Below are 16,709 nucleotides of genomic sequence, written 5' to 3'. Positions count from 1 at the left end.
TAAAATACAAATGCAGGTGAGGCGAAAAAAGCAGGGAAGGATCAAGAGATGTACGTCACTGCGGCTCGTGAGGGTGAGAGGACTGGGGGAGAGAGTCAGCAGGGTGAGAGGACTGGGGGAGAGAGTCAGCAGGGTGAGAGGACTGGGGGAGAGAGTCAGCAGGGTGAGAGGACTGGGGGAGAGAGTCAGCAGGGTGAGAGGACTGGGGGAGAGAGTCAGCAGGGTGAGAGGACTGGGGGAGAGAGTCAGCAGGGTGAGAGGACTGGGGGAGAGAGTCAGCAGGGTGAGAGGACTGGGGGAGAGAGTCAGCAGAGAGGACTGAGGGTGAGAGGACTGGGGGAGAGAGTCAGCAGGGTGAGAGGACTGGGGGAGAGAGTCAGCAGAGAGGACTGAGGGAGAGAGTCAGCAGGGTGAGAGGACTGAGGGAGAGAGTCAGCAGGGTGAGAGGACTGGGGGAGAGAGTCAGCAGGGTGAGAGGACTGGTGGAGAGAGTCAGCAGGGTGAGAGGACTGGGGGAGAGAGTCAGCAGAGAGGACTGAGGGTGAGAGGACTGGGGGAGAGAGTCAGCAGGGTGAGAGGACTGAGGGAGAGAGTCAGCAGGGTGAGAGGACTGGGGGAGAGAGTCAGCAGGGTGAGAGGACTGGGGGAGAGAGTCAGCAGGGTGAGAGGACTGGTGGAGAGAGTCAGCAGGGTGAGAGGACTGGGGGAGAGAGTCAGCAGGGTGAGAGGACTGGGGGAGAGAGTCAGCAGGGTGAGAGGACTGGGGGAGAGAGTCAGCAGGGTGAGAGGACTGAGGGAGAGAGTCAGCAGGGTGAGAGGACTGGGGGAGAGAGTCAGCAGGGTGAGAGGACTGGTGGAGAGAGTCAGCAGAGAGTGAGAGGGTGAGAGGACTGGGGGAGAGAGTCAGCAGAGAACGAGAGGGACTGGTGATGGAGTGAAGGGTAGAGAGTGTGTGTGTGTGTGTGTGGGGGGGGGGGGGAGCGGGGGCAGAAAGGTATATATTCTGTGGTTGTTTAAGTGTTTAAGGATTTAGAGGGTGGTCTTATCTCCTGAACTTTGTCAACTTCATTTTGTCACATTTTGAATGCCTAAGCCTAAATATAGGCTTAATTCATGTCTCATGTATGATGGACTTTGAGTTATATAATGTTCAACTTGACTTTGCAAATGACCTTATGATTTTTTCTTTTTTTTTATGGACTGAAAGTTTACATGATCTTTAATGTTTTGACTGAACAGTCAAAACATTGTGTTCCAAGTGTCACTTGGAAGTTTTGTAGGCTATGTGTTTCCTTTTTTAAGAAATTGCTTTTTTGGAGCTATGCAAGAGCTCATAGAATAGAGGTAGCAAACAAGAAGACACACTGGGACATTTAATCACAAAGCATTAAATAACTTTTTTTTAAATGATAGTTCAATAGGCACAGATAAGCTGCAGTGATGTAAGTGATGCTTGCAAGGTCTAGATAATCTATACACAGTTAGCTTTTGCTACCTTTTGGGATGCGGCAAGGCAAGTTATGCTTTTCATTAAATTCAACATTCTAAGACCTAAAGCAATAAAATATAATAATAATTACTAATGTAATGCATATTATTTATATTAATGTTAAGAATAATCATCATTATGTATTTTATGTATTTATGTATTTATTGACTTATTTGAACTGTAATCTGAGTTTATTATGTTGTTAACTCAACAGATGGCATTTCACTGCTTTGCTGGCTGCCACATAATGCCAAAGATGTGCATTTTCTCCACAAAATCAGATTGAAATCAGAATGAGATGATCACCAGTAGACTGTTTCAAACCTTTGTGTGTTTTAGTAGTGTTTTTTGTAGTAGATTACATTATTCAAATTCAGACTCTCAGGTAATTTTAAGTTTTCCCTTCATCATAGCCTATACAATATTGTTTCTTGCAATAAATGCAAATATCACTGTGAATGGACTGTATATAATGTGTTGAAGACTATTGGTTTTGATCTAATACACATCAACTGTTCATAATTTGTGCTTTACCATTTTCATGTTTCAACTCATTTTGAAGAAGTCCACATAACTTATTGAAGGCTAATGTGTAAATTCTTTCTGCCCCTTTGAATTGAAAATATAAAGAATATATTTCTCTATGCTGATTTTAAGGACTAATAAGTGCTCTCTCTCTCTCTCACACACACACACACACACACACACACACACACACACACACACACACACACACACACACACACACACACACACACACACACACATGCACTTCAATAAAGTACAGACAGTGCTTCCATCTTAGATTGCAGGAAAAAAAGGACCACTTAGATGCAATGGTGAATGGGTGCGTATTATTCTGGTTATTATAGAATTATACAGATGGCTTTTCAGAGGACAATGTTACTTGAGGACAGGAGGAGACAGGAAGTTCTACCAGTAAACTAGTTTTTTATTTGTCAACGTAGCTTCAATAGTTGTGAACAATGGGGGAAAAAATGTGAGTCAAAAATAAAGATACTTATGTAGTACATGATGAGTGATTATGAAGGGCATGGCTGGATTTAAAGGAATGGAGTGTCACAATAGTTGCCTAACTTTAGGTGCCTAACTTTGATCAGAGGTGAGGCAGGTCTGATGGTGAGGCTGTGGATCAAGGGTTTCCATGGATTATTATGCTTGTTGTTGAGTGTTATTATAATTTAGTTATTATTATTGGAAACGTTGAAACACTTTCTCTCAACTGACGAAAATTTGCTTTACTTGTCCAGTTCTGCTCTCCATTGCCTTGGTGGTCCTTCTCAACAGATAACATGCCATGTTTTTTCACTTTTCCACTGGTCATATACTGTACTGTATGCCATGGCACAGGCGTACGGGTATCACGTAAAATATCACAAATCTCCTGCTGCAACATATGAGTATGTCATCTCAACACTTTATGAGTCACCAGAATTATTACAAAAAATATATATATATAAAAAAGAAGACAAGAATATGTTTCATTAAAAAAATGTTAAAAGGGCCACGGACATAGACAAGTCTTGCCACAGACATGTTTGTCCATGTGCAGACATGTTTATTATCCCTGATTCTGGCACACACCTCCCAAAAAACCACTCTCAAGAGTGAGAGTGGGAATGTTACACTTTTACTGTCACTTACATACAATGTACAGTGTACACACACTCCATGTATCTGATGAATTGTAATTGAATGCAATTATAAAGAGAGTCACTTTAGTCACTCTAGTAATTTGTGGTTATTATTAGGTCTAATAAGATGTATTGCTTCAGTCGTCAAATCAATTTAGGTAGAGCTACTTTCAGCTTTATTTTTAATTGATCCTTGTATCTATCCCTACAGCAATATTGGCATTTTGTGATCTCATAGAGCTTGCATGAATAGATCTTTATTAGATCCTTTACTTCTTTTTCACCTAAGAGCAATGGCAGTAAATGAGTTGCAGTGAAGCAAACCTAACTTATGAATGCAATTTAACCATTTTAACATGTAAAGTTTTATTGGGCAAAAAAACAAGAAAACCATAACATAAATAAAAATGTGTAGTAAAAGGTTTAAACAGGTTTAGAAATGTTGTATACAACTTTATACAGAGAAGAGGTTTCATCATAAGCGAATAAAGTAACGCATGTCACAAGAAATTACAAACTCAATTTAAATAAAACAATTCCATATCATTAGTACACACTGCATTCCAGATTCAGAAGACCACGACAAACCCCTCCAGTGAAAATATCAGAGGCTGGGTCGTCCTTGTTACATGCATATGCCAGTTGTGAGCTAAGGAGTTTCATTATCCATGTGATTTTACCGAAAATCTGACAATCTTTCAAAACGATTGCTGGCGGAAATATGACTGATGCCATCGGCTATCCTAGCAGGCTAGCACCTCATCAAGGGTGTTGTGAAATTAAAATTGAGTGATGTAGGTTTTGACTATGAAAAACTGTGCTTAGAAAATAATAATTCTTTATGTGAAACATCAAGGAAAGGACTTCATGTAAAACAACGGACAGTTGTAGGATTTCACAACTAAAATCTTCAAACATTAGCTCGTATAATATAATAATATAGCCACTGAGGTAGGTAGTACACCTATCAGACAACAGATAGAGTGGTCAAATGTGGAAGTAACAATAACATGAAACTAAAGAAAAGGGAAAAGCAAGGAAAACTAATTCGGGAGGCATTTAATCACTTCCAAACAAAGCAAGTTATAAGTTCCACAAGCATGTTGAATAGCATTTATTATTTCAGTGTACAAAAATACAAATCCTGAAAAAGATTTAAAAGGGAGCAATAAGCTGTGTAACATTACTATATTATCTTTTTACAGCCTGCAGACATCCCTCCCTTATAGACCTTAAACAAAAAAACAACAAAACATTAACAAACAATTGCATAACTAGTGGGATAAAAACATTTTGTTCACAGCATCTCTCCGCTGTTTCAACTAAAATAAAGACTTTACGACTGAGTGACAGGGAAAGACGGGAGGGATGGAGGCAACTTCCATTAAGCAAACATTTAAAACCCTACATGAAATAGAACTTATGTGAAAGGCATCTCTATAACCAAAGCAAAATACAACAGACAAGAATGAAACTCCCTGCTCACTTGAAAATGTGGGGAGAGGGAAGAAACATAGCTGCACTAAAACTTGTACAAGAGGGCTTGAATCCAGCGTGTTGCACTTTGTTCTGAAGAAAAAAGCAGTCTCACTTAGTTGACTATGTACAGCTGCCAATGTCAGCAGAGATGAACACAAGAGAGTTTAAGGTGCAGTCTCATCCCATTCTATTATAACCTATATACAGACACATGTGCTGAGAATTTTCTCTCTTTAAAACAGAGCAAAGTGAGAAAGAACTGCAGTTAGGCGTTTCAGCCATCATTTGCAGTGAGTACTAACCATCGTCAGAGTAGAGGCAGGTGACGATGGCCCCCCAGTTCCAGCCGAGGACATTCATAAAAATTGAAAAGCAATGAGTCAAAGATGGCCTGTGACAATATAAACGTCCAAAAATACTGCAAGATCACTGGATAGCATGCAGCTCCTCGCAGACCAACATCCCAGTAGTTTCAGCCACTGAATCACATTAATAATCTTTCATACCAAGCCAAACCAAACGGCTCTCATTTGGTTTGTGTTACCGAGGATAGTTGCTCAATGGAATGTGGTGGGGGGAGAGATTATGCCATCCATGCAACCAGTCTAACAGACCATTTTCTTCAGGGAGTATCACAGATTGCACTATAATTTAAAAATAGCCTCTTGTTCTCCAGGCAACAAGGGCTGGTAAATCAACAAATTCTTCAGTCATTCGCACACTTTCACAAAGATTTTAAGAATGAATGAGAATCTGAATCTAAGTTGGTGAAACTTTCCCACCTTGTGACCCCACTTTTATGGCTATGAGACGATGTTATACTCAATACAAATTGGATAGCATTCAGTGATAATTTGTTTCTCTTGAAATATTTAACAATGTTCAGTAGAAAACATTTTCGCGGAGAACCGTTTCATCTGGAACTAATGTATACACCTAAACACCCTTGCCTCTGAGTGAGTCCCCGACCGTTTATATGCGCAGTGTGCAAGGATGCCACACAGACTGGTTCAAGTGCAGTGGCTTAACTACCGTTCCTCCACAGTTAATCTCCCATATATATATTCAAGTAATTCAAGCAAGATGGCTGTCATGGTCATGCGCCATGTCCTAGTTGAGGAAGCGGCGGCAGCGCCTCGTGCTGCAGTTGCAGTGCAGCTTGTTGTTGGCGTCCTCGATGGGGAACTTGTAGTCATAGGTGAGCTCCTCGCCTCTGTAAATCTTCCTCAGGGCGAGGATGACGATGTGCTTGTGGCCTTCCACACTGATGACACGGGAGTAGCAGTTGGGCTCGCACGAGTGGTTGATGAAGCGCGCCGCGTTGCCGTGCATGGTGGCATCCACCACTTCAAAGTCGTCGATGCGGAACATGTAGCAGCCAATACCCTGATCGATGCCGTGAGAAGAGCAGTGTTGAGTGATCTTTGTTTGACTTTTATGACCAGTAATTTTGCTAACACTTTAATTTATAATTTATCCATTAAAAGGACCACTTCACAACCTATCTTCATACAATAGGTCCTTACTAATAATCATAATTTCTACTCTGTCTCTCATAGGAGGGCTGTGGGCAGTTCAGAAACCCGTCCACCAGTGACCTCATTGATGGGGAGTCCAAACGAATAGAAACTGCAGGCTTTCTAGTCCTGAAAAGTTGCAATACTATAATGGAAGCAATCGTTCTCACGATAATAAAAATCTAAATATCTTTCTAAAGAAATCTTGTTTAATAGAATATCTGCCTAACGATGATGTCACTGGTGGACGGGTTTCTGAACTGCCCACAGCCTAGATCTACAAGCTCGAGCTTGTAGATCTGCTATTTTTCAACAGCTGAAGTCTAAACGAATGGTTAAAGTGGTTAAACGCTAAGGCGACACAGATGCATCCTCAGGTCTAAATGGATTAAAAGATAATTATTTGCATATCATGAACATGCTGTACAAATGCCAAGTAGAAGTGATGCCTGCTTAACCCATTAAAATCTTAGGACAATTCTATAAATGCCCTCAAAAATCAGTAGCTCTCACACTTTCAAGAAGCCTTCACCGTATGGATCTAAAGATGACTAACCTTGCTGTCATAGTATTTCTCCCTCTTATCAGTCAGGACAGCTCGGATGACATTTCCTGCATACTCGATCACCATCTCTCCAGCTTCAATGTTCCTCTTACAGAACAAACCACGTCCATGAATTGCAGATCTAGAATGATTGAACAGAGAGTCAAGGATGGGGGAATTTTGTTTTAAGCATAATAGTCCTCGTAAGGAATCCAAAAACAGACATCTTGTGAAGGGGGCAACAATTTATGTTTGTATGTTCAGGCTTGGCGGTCTTTACCTATAAACTCCTACAGCTTCCTTGGATGTTTTCTCCAGGTGTCTGAAGCGCATAGCCATGGGAAGCTCAGTGCTGGTGGCTCGTCTGTGGGGTGGGAAATAGAAATGAGCTAAAATGTTTGTGTGTAGTACATGTATACATGCACCTTGCTTTATTTGATTGACAACAGATGCAGAAAGTCAATGCGGTACCCATGTCAGTACCCTTATGAAGGCTGAGTTGAGTCACCCTCATAAAGACTGTGTGCCTTAACACGTCGCCAATTCAATAAAGGCTTCTTAATTTTTACTCATTGCCAAAACACACGTTTCTTTTTCTACATTGTTCAAGCTGAACCTCTAGATTCAAATCAAATCCCAAATCCAGTAATTGGACAAACAAAGGCTTCCATTCTGTATGGAAGTGGTGGGTGTTTGGCTTCTTTGCCACGCACATTTTATACAACTTTATAATGCTACAGACATTTGCGTGCAAGTGCAACACTCTTGAAAACAAAGCATTGCATTGTGGGATTGCATACTATAGGAGCCACAAAGGGAGCTGACAGGCCTTTTTTTACGGCAATCAATGTGATATTTTTTAGGGACATGGCACAAGATCTACCTGCGCAGCCATTGTGATCTACAATGCGAACTACAGGCACCCCTGTTGTAGAGCAATGATAAGAAAATGTAAATGATACACCATACATATACAACCCTTGGTGACGGGCGTAGAAAACCTTCAAGTTACTCAGCTACAAACTAAACATCATTGTCTGCTGAAGCCTGCCATTGTATCATGCTATTGTGTGCTTTACTGGATCTTCAAGATTAGGAGTGGAAAAGCAGCAAACCTGCTGGATTTCAGTGGAAATTCATCATCCTCTTCATCGCAGGGGGCCGATGTGTCAGGGAGCTGTCTATGCTGTGAGGCCAGGAAGTTGAACATGTCAAAGGTAGACTTCCTGCGTGGGGAGAGAGTTAAAACAAAAACATATGCTAGTTACTGTACAAATACTGAAGTATGAAATTATTCCAAAACCTCAATGTGACAAAATCATCAAGATGACAAAAACCTTTCTACTTGGCCTCTATCTAGATGGACACAAGCACAATGAACAAATACATGTTTATATATATTTGTCTTTAACAAGCCATAAGAGTAATATCATTAAACTGGAAGTGGCTGAACAAATCAAGCATATGCATAATGGTTCAAGGAACTGTCTTTAGATCTACCAATGGAAATAATTACATATATTCTTAAGGACAAACATCGTATGTTTCAAAAAGTGTGGGGTTGTTTTATATACAATACATACAAAATAATAATCTGTCACATTTAATGGAAGGGCCGATGATGTTGTTCCTGTCATTGTTTGTGGTCCTTTTGTGCGATTGTCTTGTAATATTTAACAAAATAGCAAATTTTATTTTGATTTCTATGTTGTTTGAAACAAATAAAAATATCAGAAATAAGCTACAGAGAACTTTACCACAAATTTACACAACATGATATAGTGAAAACCGTACCGCACGTAGACCTCAGCGCGGGCGCAGCCGCTGGGGTTGAGGGGCGGCTCCTCCTCAGTGTACTCATAGCGATGGAAGCGGAAGCGATGTTGCTTGCAGCTGGCGGCGCCCTGCAGCTGCTCCAGCAGGAAGATGACGGCATCGTGGAGCACGCCCAGCATACGCGGGCCCGACATACCCGTTAGAGGCAGGTGCTTCAGGTGGAAGGCTGCCCGTGCTTCCAACACCCCGTCGATCACAGCGCGCCACGCGACTGACGGAAGAGTGAATGATGTTCACGTGTCAGTTTATGTAAAGCCCATTGAAGATGGTGCATCAGATTTAGCATAATACAGTCAAAATAAGTTAATGAGAAGTACATAATAAAATAAAGAGCAGAGTTGGCATTGGCACGTCTTTCATACAAATGGAGTGAGGTAACTTACTACTAGTATGATAATCTATACATTGAAATGGGCTTAACTGTCTTTAGTGTTGATTAAATTATGCATGAAAAGGAAGTAGTCAGTACCTTCAATACTGTCGGCCTTTACACTGAATCCATCATCACTTGTGATTTCAAAACGAAGGTGAGGCTGGTTCATATATGTCCTTTTATCTTCGTGCTTAGCTAGCAGAGTTTCATCTTCTGAGCTAAAACCTGAATAGAAACAAATTGTTGGTTTTAATGTACGTATAGACAAGATGAAATATAATGATTTCTATTAAATATTTAGGGCAACATCCTAAAACCAGCTGTGATGCCAAATAACACTGCTTTGTAAAAATAAAAATAAAAACTTTAAGAAATGGGTTTTCGAATGCAGTGCGATGCATCCGGTTTGGCTGAGCATCTATGCAAACACAACTGGCCATGTTCGGGAAAAGATGCTGGGCAGGGAAGGGGAACTTTGTTGGTTGCTGAACGTATTCCTACAGACTGGACAGGGCCAGTCAGCAGGGAATGTTACTGGCAGGTGAGCCAGTAGCATGCAGCAGAGGCAACACAGAAATGTTTGGGGAGGAACTAAATTGTGGACAAAATAAGGGGTAAAAGTAATTGGCTACTCTACATCTATCTATAAATAAGCGAATGTCTGAATGTCTGAATTTCTGAATGTCACTGACAGCGCATTATCTCATCATTAACTGCACGCATCACTCCCACGTTTCACACAGGCATGGACCATAATTATATGGAGGGCGTAACGGAGCCCTTTTTCCCATTTGACACATTAATGATTAATAATCAATTTATTAGTGATTAACCTCGCACCTCCGTCCCTTAGCGACACCTGCATCACAGGCCACCGTTACCCCACTGGAATGCTTCCTCTAGCTACCGCTGCAACACAACAAAATGTGCCCTATACAATTTGGCGCTGCGTGTGTTTATCCGTCTGTCGTATCCGTTTGTCGTCTATGTCGTCTATCTCCGACCGAGCCACACTATTACCACACATCTATCCATGGCAAAAAAAAACGGAACGCTCCCACAATCCAGCTAGGCTACATTTTACCGATGTATTTCACTGTTCAAATATTGTTTTTACATCACTCCAACCCCCTCAGGCCAGGAGGCGGTGTGTGTGTGTGTGTGTGCGCGCGCGCGGGGGACACTAAACTGTCAACACTACTACTAAAGAAAGAGGCAGCGATGGCGCCATAAGTCCATATCCATACATTCGGGGACATAAATTGCGCAAAATACTTTTAAACATGAAGGCAGCAGCTTACTGCATTCTCCTAGCTGTTGTGTGCAAAGCTACATTAGCATAGGAAGGAACGGACCCACAACACCAGGGTTGCCACATTGACTGAGAGGGAAACAAGCAACCAGGTCTATGAAAATGTTAACAGGCCAGATCAAGTCAGAAAATCCTAAAATAAATCTACAATAAGCAACAATATAGCTGACTGTCAAACATCATTGTCCAATGTTGTTTTAGAGCAGTGGTTCTCAAACATTTTCATGTCATGGACCACTAATATTCTATATATATATATATATAAATGTATATATAATATATATATATATTTACTATATATATATTTGCTGTTCATATATTCAGAACGGGTAAGGACTAGTTTATAAAACAAATTAAAAACATGGATGGTGCCTACATGTTGTGCAATTTGTGACTTTTTTGTCTTACGTCTTCTTGGATCAAAAGAGTACTTGTTTTTTTTTATACCGAGATTCATTACTTGGCACTCCACAGCCAATGTATTTATTTGTGTTTGCTCTGTCTAATCTTCCACCCAGTTTCTGATAAATTAATTCCAATTATGTTTATAATAGAACGAAGTTTGCATGGTTGACACAAATCTGCATGAGTCATCAAAAAGTGTGGCCCTGGCTTCAAAACGTTAACTCATGCCATTAACTTATTTCACTCTGAAAACAAGAAAAATTGAAAAGAAATGCTAGAATGGTGTCAGTTTCCAGTTGAACCCATTCAATCCGGGAAAGCATCCGTGCCATTTTAGATTTTAGCTATATATATTTATAGCAGCATACGTTTTTCAGTGTGAACATGTTTGAGAACAACTGATTTAGAAGGCATTTGTAGAATCGGCCTCAGGTCTTCTTAACCCATTCTGACCTGAGATCAGATTCATACGAGGTTTCCACTGGACACACACTGGTCTGATTAACCCATTCTGACCTGAGATCAGATTCTAAAAATGTCAGTCGCTCTTCGATTTTTCGAAAATAGCAGACCTACAAGCTCGTAGCGCGCCACTCGGTGGCGCGCTATGAGCTTGTAGATCTGCTATTTTTCAATAGCTAAAGCATAACATGACGCTAACACCAAAATGGGTTCCCGTTCAGAATGGGTTAATATATCACCAACCTGTACAGGGCGCCCATTCAGAGAGGTCTCCATGGCGAGCACTGAGGCAGACATGTGATTTACCCTCCATGTTACTGCTGTTGATAGGCGGGGCCTCCATTTCACTGCTGTTGATAGGCGGGGCCTCCATTTTACTGCTGTTGATGGGCAGGGCCTTCATGTTACTGCTGTTGATGGGCAGGGCCTTCATGTTACTGCTGTTGATGGCCAGGGTCTCTGTGTTACTGCTGTTGATGGCTTGTTCCATGGGGCACCTGAGTAAGGAATAATAATAAGAACAATTATTATTTATTATTTGCGCAAGCAGAGCGTGCAAGTACTGTGGTCGTGCTCATACAAATGTGCGACAGTACTTGCGCGCTCTGCTTGCGCACTAGTAGGCCATAAATGGACTACTTGTGTGCAACGTGCAAGTAGGCACTCGACAGAGTGCAGTTCTAGTTTGTTTATGTATTTGTTTATTCATTTATTTAGTTCATGAAATTTGATAAAAATATAAATAAAGAAAAGAACATTCTATTATAAACTTAGACATGTTGTGTGAATATCTTTAACATTTAATTCAGGAGCTTTGGTGAGAATTATCTTTCTCAAAATGGATAGAGCATTTTGTAATCAAATCAGTAATCAACAGAAATGTCATTGTATTGAAGTTTTTCTCTTTTTATGAACTCACTTTATCAATCCCAACTCTGAGGATGATTTGATGCTTGGTTGCTCAATGGTATAAGGAACATTCCCTTGGTCCAGATCAAGAACATCCTTCAGTGTCGGCGCTTTCATTCTCACACGGCTGGCTCTGTGACGAGAAAGCAATGTGGTTTAGGGTGTATGTTTCAGCATTTATCCCCATGGCCATGAACTCAAAGGGACTCTGAAATGAGACAAACTCAGAGCTCCTCAGAGAGACCATTATGTAACGGTAATCATCTCAAAGTGAATACATGGGAGAATGCACTCTATAATGCAATATAAACAAGATATTTCACGATGGTACAGTGCTATTTGCAATGCAGGTGATAACAGTCACCCATTCTGTCCATTTGCAAAGGACTTGGAATTGTTCATTTAAAAAAGGACTACCAAAGTATGCTTAATACTTTTAAGACAAATTGAACATAAGCTTGAAGTAGGTGTGGGGGACAAAAAATGTAACCCTCACCTAGCATCGTTAAGGTCATCAAGCTCGGATGGAGGCATCAGTTCAGTCAGGAAGTCTTTCCTGCATCTCTTACTGCCTGGCTGCTCTGACACAGAGGACACTCTCTTCATGCGCACTTGGGTGCGCGACGACATGAGTGCATCCGTTTTGCAATCACTAAAACCACTGGGGATTTGCAACGTGGCAACAGGTGATGGGAGCATCTCTGGGAGGGGTGTAACCTGGGACTGGGGTGAACTGAGAATTCTGGGGTTTGGTCGTGCAGGAGAGCACAGGATGACTGGATGTGAAATTGGCTCTCGGTGGCTAGCCATGGCTCTTTCTATAATGGCTTGGGCTTCTTGGTTGGAGGGTGAGCCTGGCTGAGAAAGGTTCTTAACCCCGATGACAACTGGCCGACCTCCTCTGATCGCAGTGTGGACAATAACTCTCTTATCGGAGCACGGCATGTGGTTGCTACTTGGGATGACGGTTCTGACCAAGGGCCTGGTGCTGGAGTTTGGTTTTATGATCACACGGGGGACAGGGTGCTGCACGGCATTACCAGTATGGATCATCTTGGCAAATTCACTTATTTTGTTATAGTTGGGTGCGTTTGGACTGAGGGGTTGATAGGTGTTGGTCCTGGAGTCTTTGATGAGAATCTGACCTTGTCGGTTTACCAGAAGGACTTGTGGGGAAGGGGATGGGGCGGGGATTTGAGGAGCCACTTGCTTAGGAGCACCAATCACTAATTGGTGCGGTTGTGCTTGTTTGGCAGCATCAAGGCAGATGGCGATGGTTCTCCCTCTTGATGCTCCAGGTTGTTGTACAGGTAAAGAGTTTAAGCCATTAATCACAATGGGAGAGGTAACCGCCTGTGACACAGCGGCAACAACACCTGGTGAAGCAGAGGTAGCATTTACAGCTGGTGAAGATTGTGGAGGCAAAGGCAATTCAGTACTTTGGGACTGAAGTGAAAGACAAGGCTTGGGTGGAACGACTCTTACAATTGTTGGGGGTGTGAGATTTAGTTTAGGTTTTACAATAATAGTCTTTGTAAGCGCTGTAGTGATCTTTTTGGCTGTGGCCTCAGGTGTGGACTCTGTGGAGGCACCCTGATTATACGGCACTCCAAATATTGGTGTGCAGGTTTGTTTGGGTTTCACAATAATTGTATGAGCTGATGTCTTTTTGGCTGTGGTCTCAGGTGTGTAGTCCATTTTGTCCACATATGCAATATTGTCTACAAATATTGGTGTGCGCTTTTGTTTGGGTTTTACAATTATAGCCTTTGTATGAGCCGTTGTCTTTTTGGCTGTGGCCTTCCTTTTGGCCGTTTTCTCAGGTGTATAGTCAAGGTCACTCATATCATCTACATACGCAAGATCGTCTACATATGGGGCGGTGCGGTTTTGTTTGGGTTTTACTACAATAGCCTTTGTATGCGCTGTAGTCATCTTTTTGACTGTGGCCTCAGGTGCATAGTCAGGATCACCCATATCATCTACATATGTAATAATGTCGTCTTCATGTGGGGGTGTGCGGATTTGTTTGCGTTTTACTACAATAGCTTTTGTATGCGTTGTAGCAATCTTTTTATGTGTGGTACAGTCAAGGTCACCCATTTCAGCTACATCTGAATCAGCTGAGTCAGTTGAGGAACTGGCTAGTTCTTCGTTTGTTGTTGCTTGCACTAGTGGAACACCCTCAGAGATAAAATGACCCGTAACTGCATCCAAAAGGTCTTTTTGAGAATCACTTATCTGGGAGCCCTCTTGAACAGTCTCTTGCGATGACAAGTTTGACTCGGGAACTACAGACATTGCAGACCCCGCCTTAGATTCACAGGCCATGGTGGATGTTGTGTTGTTGTCTGATGATTTTGTCCCTGTGTAAATGGACTCTAGCCTTTTCAGAGCAACAGTCAATTTTTTGGTTGGGGTATTCTGGATTGTTTGAATCCTAGCTGCTACAATTCCTCCGACTGTGTTCGAAGCATCATCCTCAACTGTCTCACTTCCATCACTTTCTGATCCTCCATCAGCAGCACCATCCAGCTGTGAGATGGAATGTGATGAGGATGGTTGAAGGAGACCTGTGTTTTCAGAGTCCTTGGATGCCTCGCATACCATCACTGTACGTGAAAATTTTAAATAATGGCCACCATCATCATCGAGAGATCCATGCTCCTGACCAGTTTCCATTCCTTCATTTTGTGCCTCAACTTCATCAACATTCCTGGCCTCCCCACTACCGACCTGAGCATTGCAGTTTAGTGACACATTTTCGCTGAGCAGGGCCTCATCAAATTCTAGTTTAGCATCTAGCATGGAAGCCACAGCTACCTCAGTGTCTGCATCAAACACAGTATACGGCAGCTCCTGGGCCATAAGTTGAGCAACTTCTTCCTCCAAGCTATCAGGGGCTAGGGAGATTCCATTGGTGACAGCCACTAATGAATCCTCTGCCTCAGATGACGCTAGGAAGTCTTGGGGAACCTCAGCAGACACTGGCGTGGTGATTTTGAAGAGCTGTCTGCCTTTCGGGGAGCGAGGGGTGGCTCCTTGCCGTGGTGAGACCCCCGGGGTGATGCTGGAGGGGGACCCTGGCGGAGAAGACACGCGAGGGGATGCAGAGTTCCGGCCTTGCTGTGATGGAGGACGTGAGGTTGAAATAAGGTCAGTCAAACTAGGAGGGGAGCTGAACAAAGAGGCTCTGCTGTGGATGGTGCCGCCTGAGCGGAGAGTCATTGGCATAGAGGGATCGCTGTCCGAGGGAGAGGAGCTGCAGCGGCTCCTTGAGGACAGACGCCGAGGCCTTCGGTTGTCATCCAGATCCCTGAGGGTCAGGATGTGGTGTGATCTTGGAGGGCCTGACCCTGATGAAGCAATGAATTAGCATGAGCTGAACAAAGTCAATAACTGAATATTTGAACATCAAGAGCTGAGGCATGTATAATGTATGGCCCCAAATGAGTGTAAAATATAATGTGTGTTTGGACCATTATTATACAACTTTGCACAAGACATGAGTACATGTCTTGTTGCACAAATCCTTACCTGGAGATGGAAGAGGTCTAGATGACCCTCCAGCTGGTCTTCTGGTTTGACTGTAACCAGGGGCTTTGGCTCCATATCTATGGTCCTGTTCTGAGATGGCTGATGGCACACTTGACTTAACCCCTATTGGCGAGATCATGATGCTCATCTTTTCTGGAGTCTCCATTTCTGGTAAAGAGAAGATGTCAGCAGTGGGGACGCAAATGGCCTTGCACTATACAGCATAATTATGCTTTAATGTAGTTAACAGTAAGTAGTTTCCTGAGCCAAACAACCTTTGCTGTGTGTCACTCCCCGTCTGTTCAATTTGTGTATCTTTTATCCTCCCACCACCCCCACTCAAGAGAAATGGACTGACTGACTTGTGCTCTGAACTGACCTGAACACATGCACTTTATTATTAATTATTCATTGCACTGTCTTGTCCTGTTTTACACCTGTCCTAATGTTGTAAGTGCACTCTGCTGTCTCAAACTAAATTCCTAACACGTTTACAAATGTCATGGCAATAAAGACCTCTGATTCTGTTTTCACCCAGTTTTAGCCCCTCCGATATTCAGCTATAGTGTCCATTCTTGTCCTAACACGAATTTGCGTCATATGTGTCTGTATTTTTGTCCTACTCAAATTATTAAATTCCAATTGACAATGAATGGATGATGTAAGATGATAAGAGCGCCCCTTACTTCACACGGGTGTGATTTGTTTTTTACATTTTAGGAAATACTTTTACTTTAGTATTCTGTAAGTGAATGGCAGTTGGATCAGGATGAAACAATGCCCAAATATGGAATCTTAAGTCATAGAAACATCATAGCTAAGTTCAGTAAACGTTTGCTCACCACTGCTGTCACTGGGACTGTGTATGGTGGTGTGATTGTCTTCCTTGTCCCACCTTGGGTCTTTCTCCTGCCCAGGGAGAGGAGTGCACACCTCCATCACCTTGCAGGTGTACTGGCAGCGCCTGCGCGGGTCCACCGTGCTCCAGTACAAACGAGTGCATCTGACAATTAAGACAGAGGTTTGTGAGGAGCAAGATCAACAGACAGACACAATGATTAAGATCTTAAGGACTCTTGATTCTATAGTGGTTAAAAATAGTGCATAGTGCAACATTTTTTGGATATTTTGGTATTGATAAATTGTCTCTAACACTTCCCATGTAGAGAGATGCGTGTGACATCATCATCA

The 16,709-nt window shown here is 42.3% G+C and overlaps 1 protein-coding gene across 4 annotated transcripts in view; it reads right to left on the bottom strand.

Annotated features, from left to right (window-relative positions):
- Positions 1 to 4,243: 4,243 nt before the first annotated feature.
- The window catches only part of kmt2ba (lysine (K)-specific methyltransferase 2Ba), a 41,072-nt gene continuing 28,606 nt past the window's right edge, over positions 4,244 to 16,709 (bottom strand). For 3 of the 4 annotated variants that reach the window (XM_080788048.1, XM_080788051.1, XM_080788050.1), the window contains exons 26-36: positions 16,361 to 16,521; positions 15,519 to 15,686; positions 12,478 to 15,337; positions 11,992 to 12,114; positions 11,316 to 11,569; positions 8,990 to 9,118; positions 8,479 to 8,731; positions 7,800 to 7,910; positions 6,965 to 7,048; positions 6,697 to 6,826; positions 4,244 to 6,009 (exon numbers count right to left, since the gene is read on the bottom strand). In XM_080788048.1, coding sequence (XP_080644174.1) covers positions 5,734 to 6,009; positions 6,697 to 6,826; positions 6,965 to 7,048; positions 7,800 to 7,910; positions 8,479 to 8,731; positions 8,990 to 9,118; positions 11,316 to 11,569; positions 11,992 to 12,114; positions 12,478 to 15,337; positions 15,519 to 15,686; positions 16,361 to 16,521 — 4,549 coding nt within the window. In that variant the 3' untranslated portion in view covers positions 4,244 to 5,733. The remainder of the gene's footprint in view (positions 6,010 to 6,696; positions 6,827 to 6,964; positions 7,049 to 7,799; positions 7,911 to 8,478; positions 8,732 to 8,989; positions 9,119 to 11,315; positions 11,570 to 11,991; positions 12,115 to 12,477; positions 15,338 to 15,518; positions 15,687 to 16,360; positions 16,522 to 16,709) is intronic. The other variant, XM_080788049.1, reaches the window with a different exon arrangement.

This window comes from Protomyctophum bolini, assembly GCF_963924005.1.
Source record: "Protomyctophum bolini genome assembly, chromosome: 17".
Classification (NCBI taxonomy): Eukaryota; Metazoa; Chordata; class Actinopteri; order Myctophiformes; family Myctophidae; genus Protomyctophum; species Protomyctophum bolini.
Note: the sequence above shows the minus strand (reverse complement) of the source record. Positions and strands in the feature narration are given on the sequence as shown.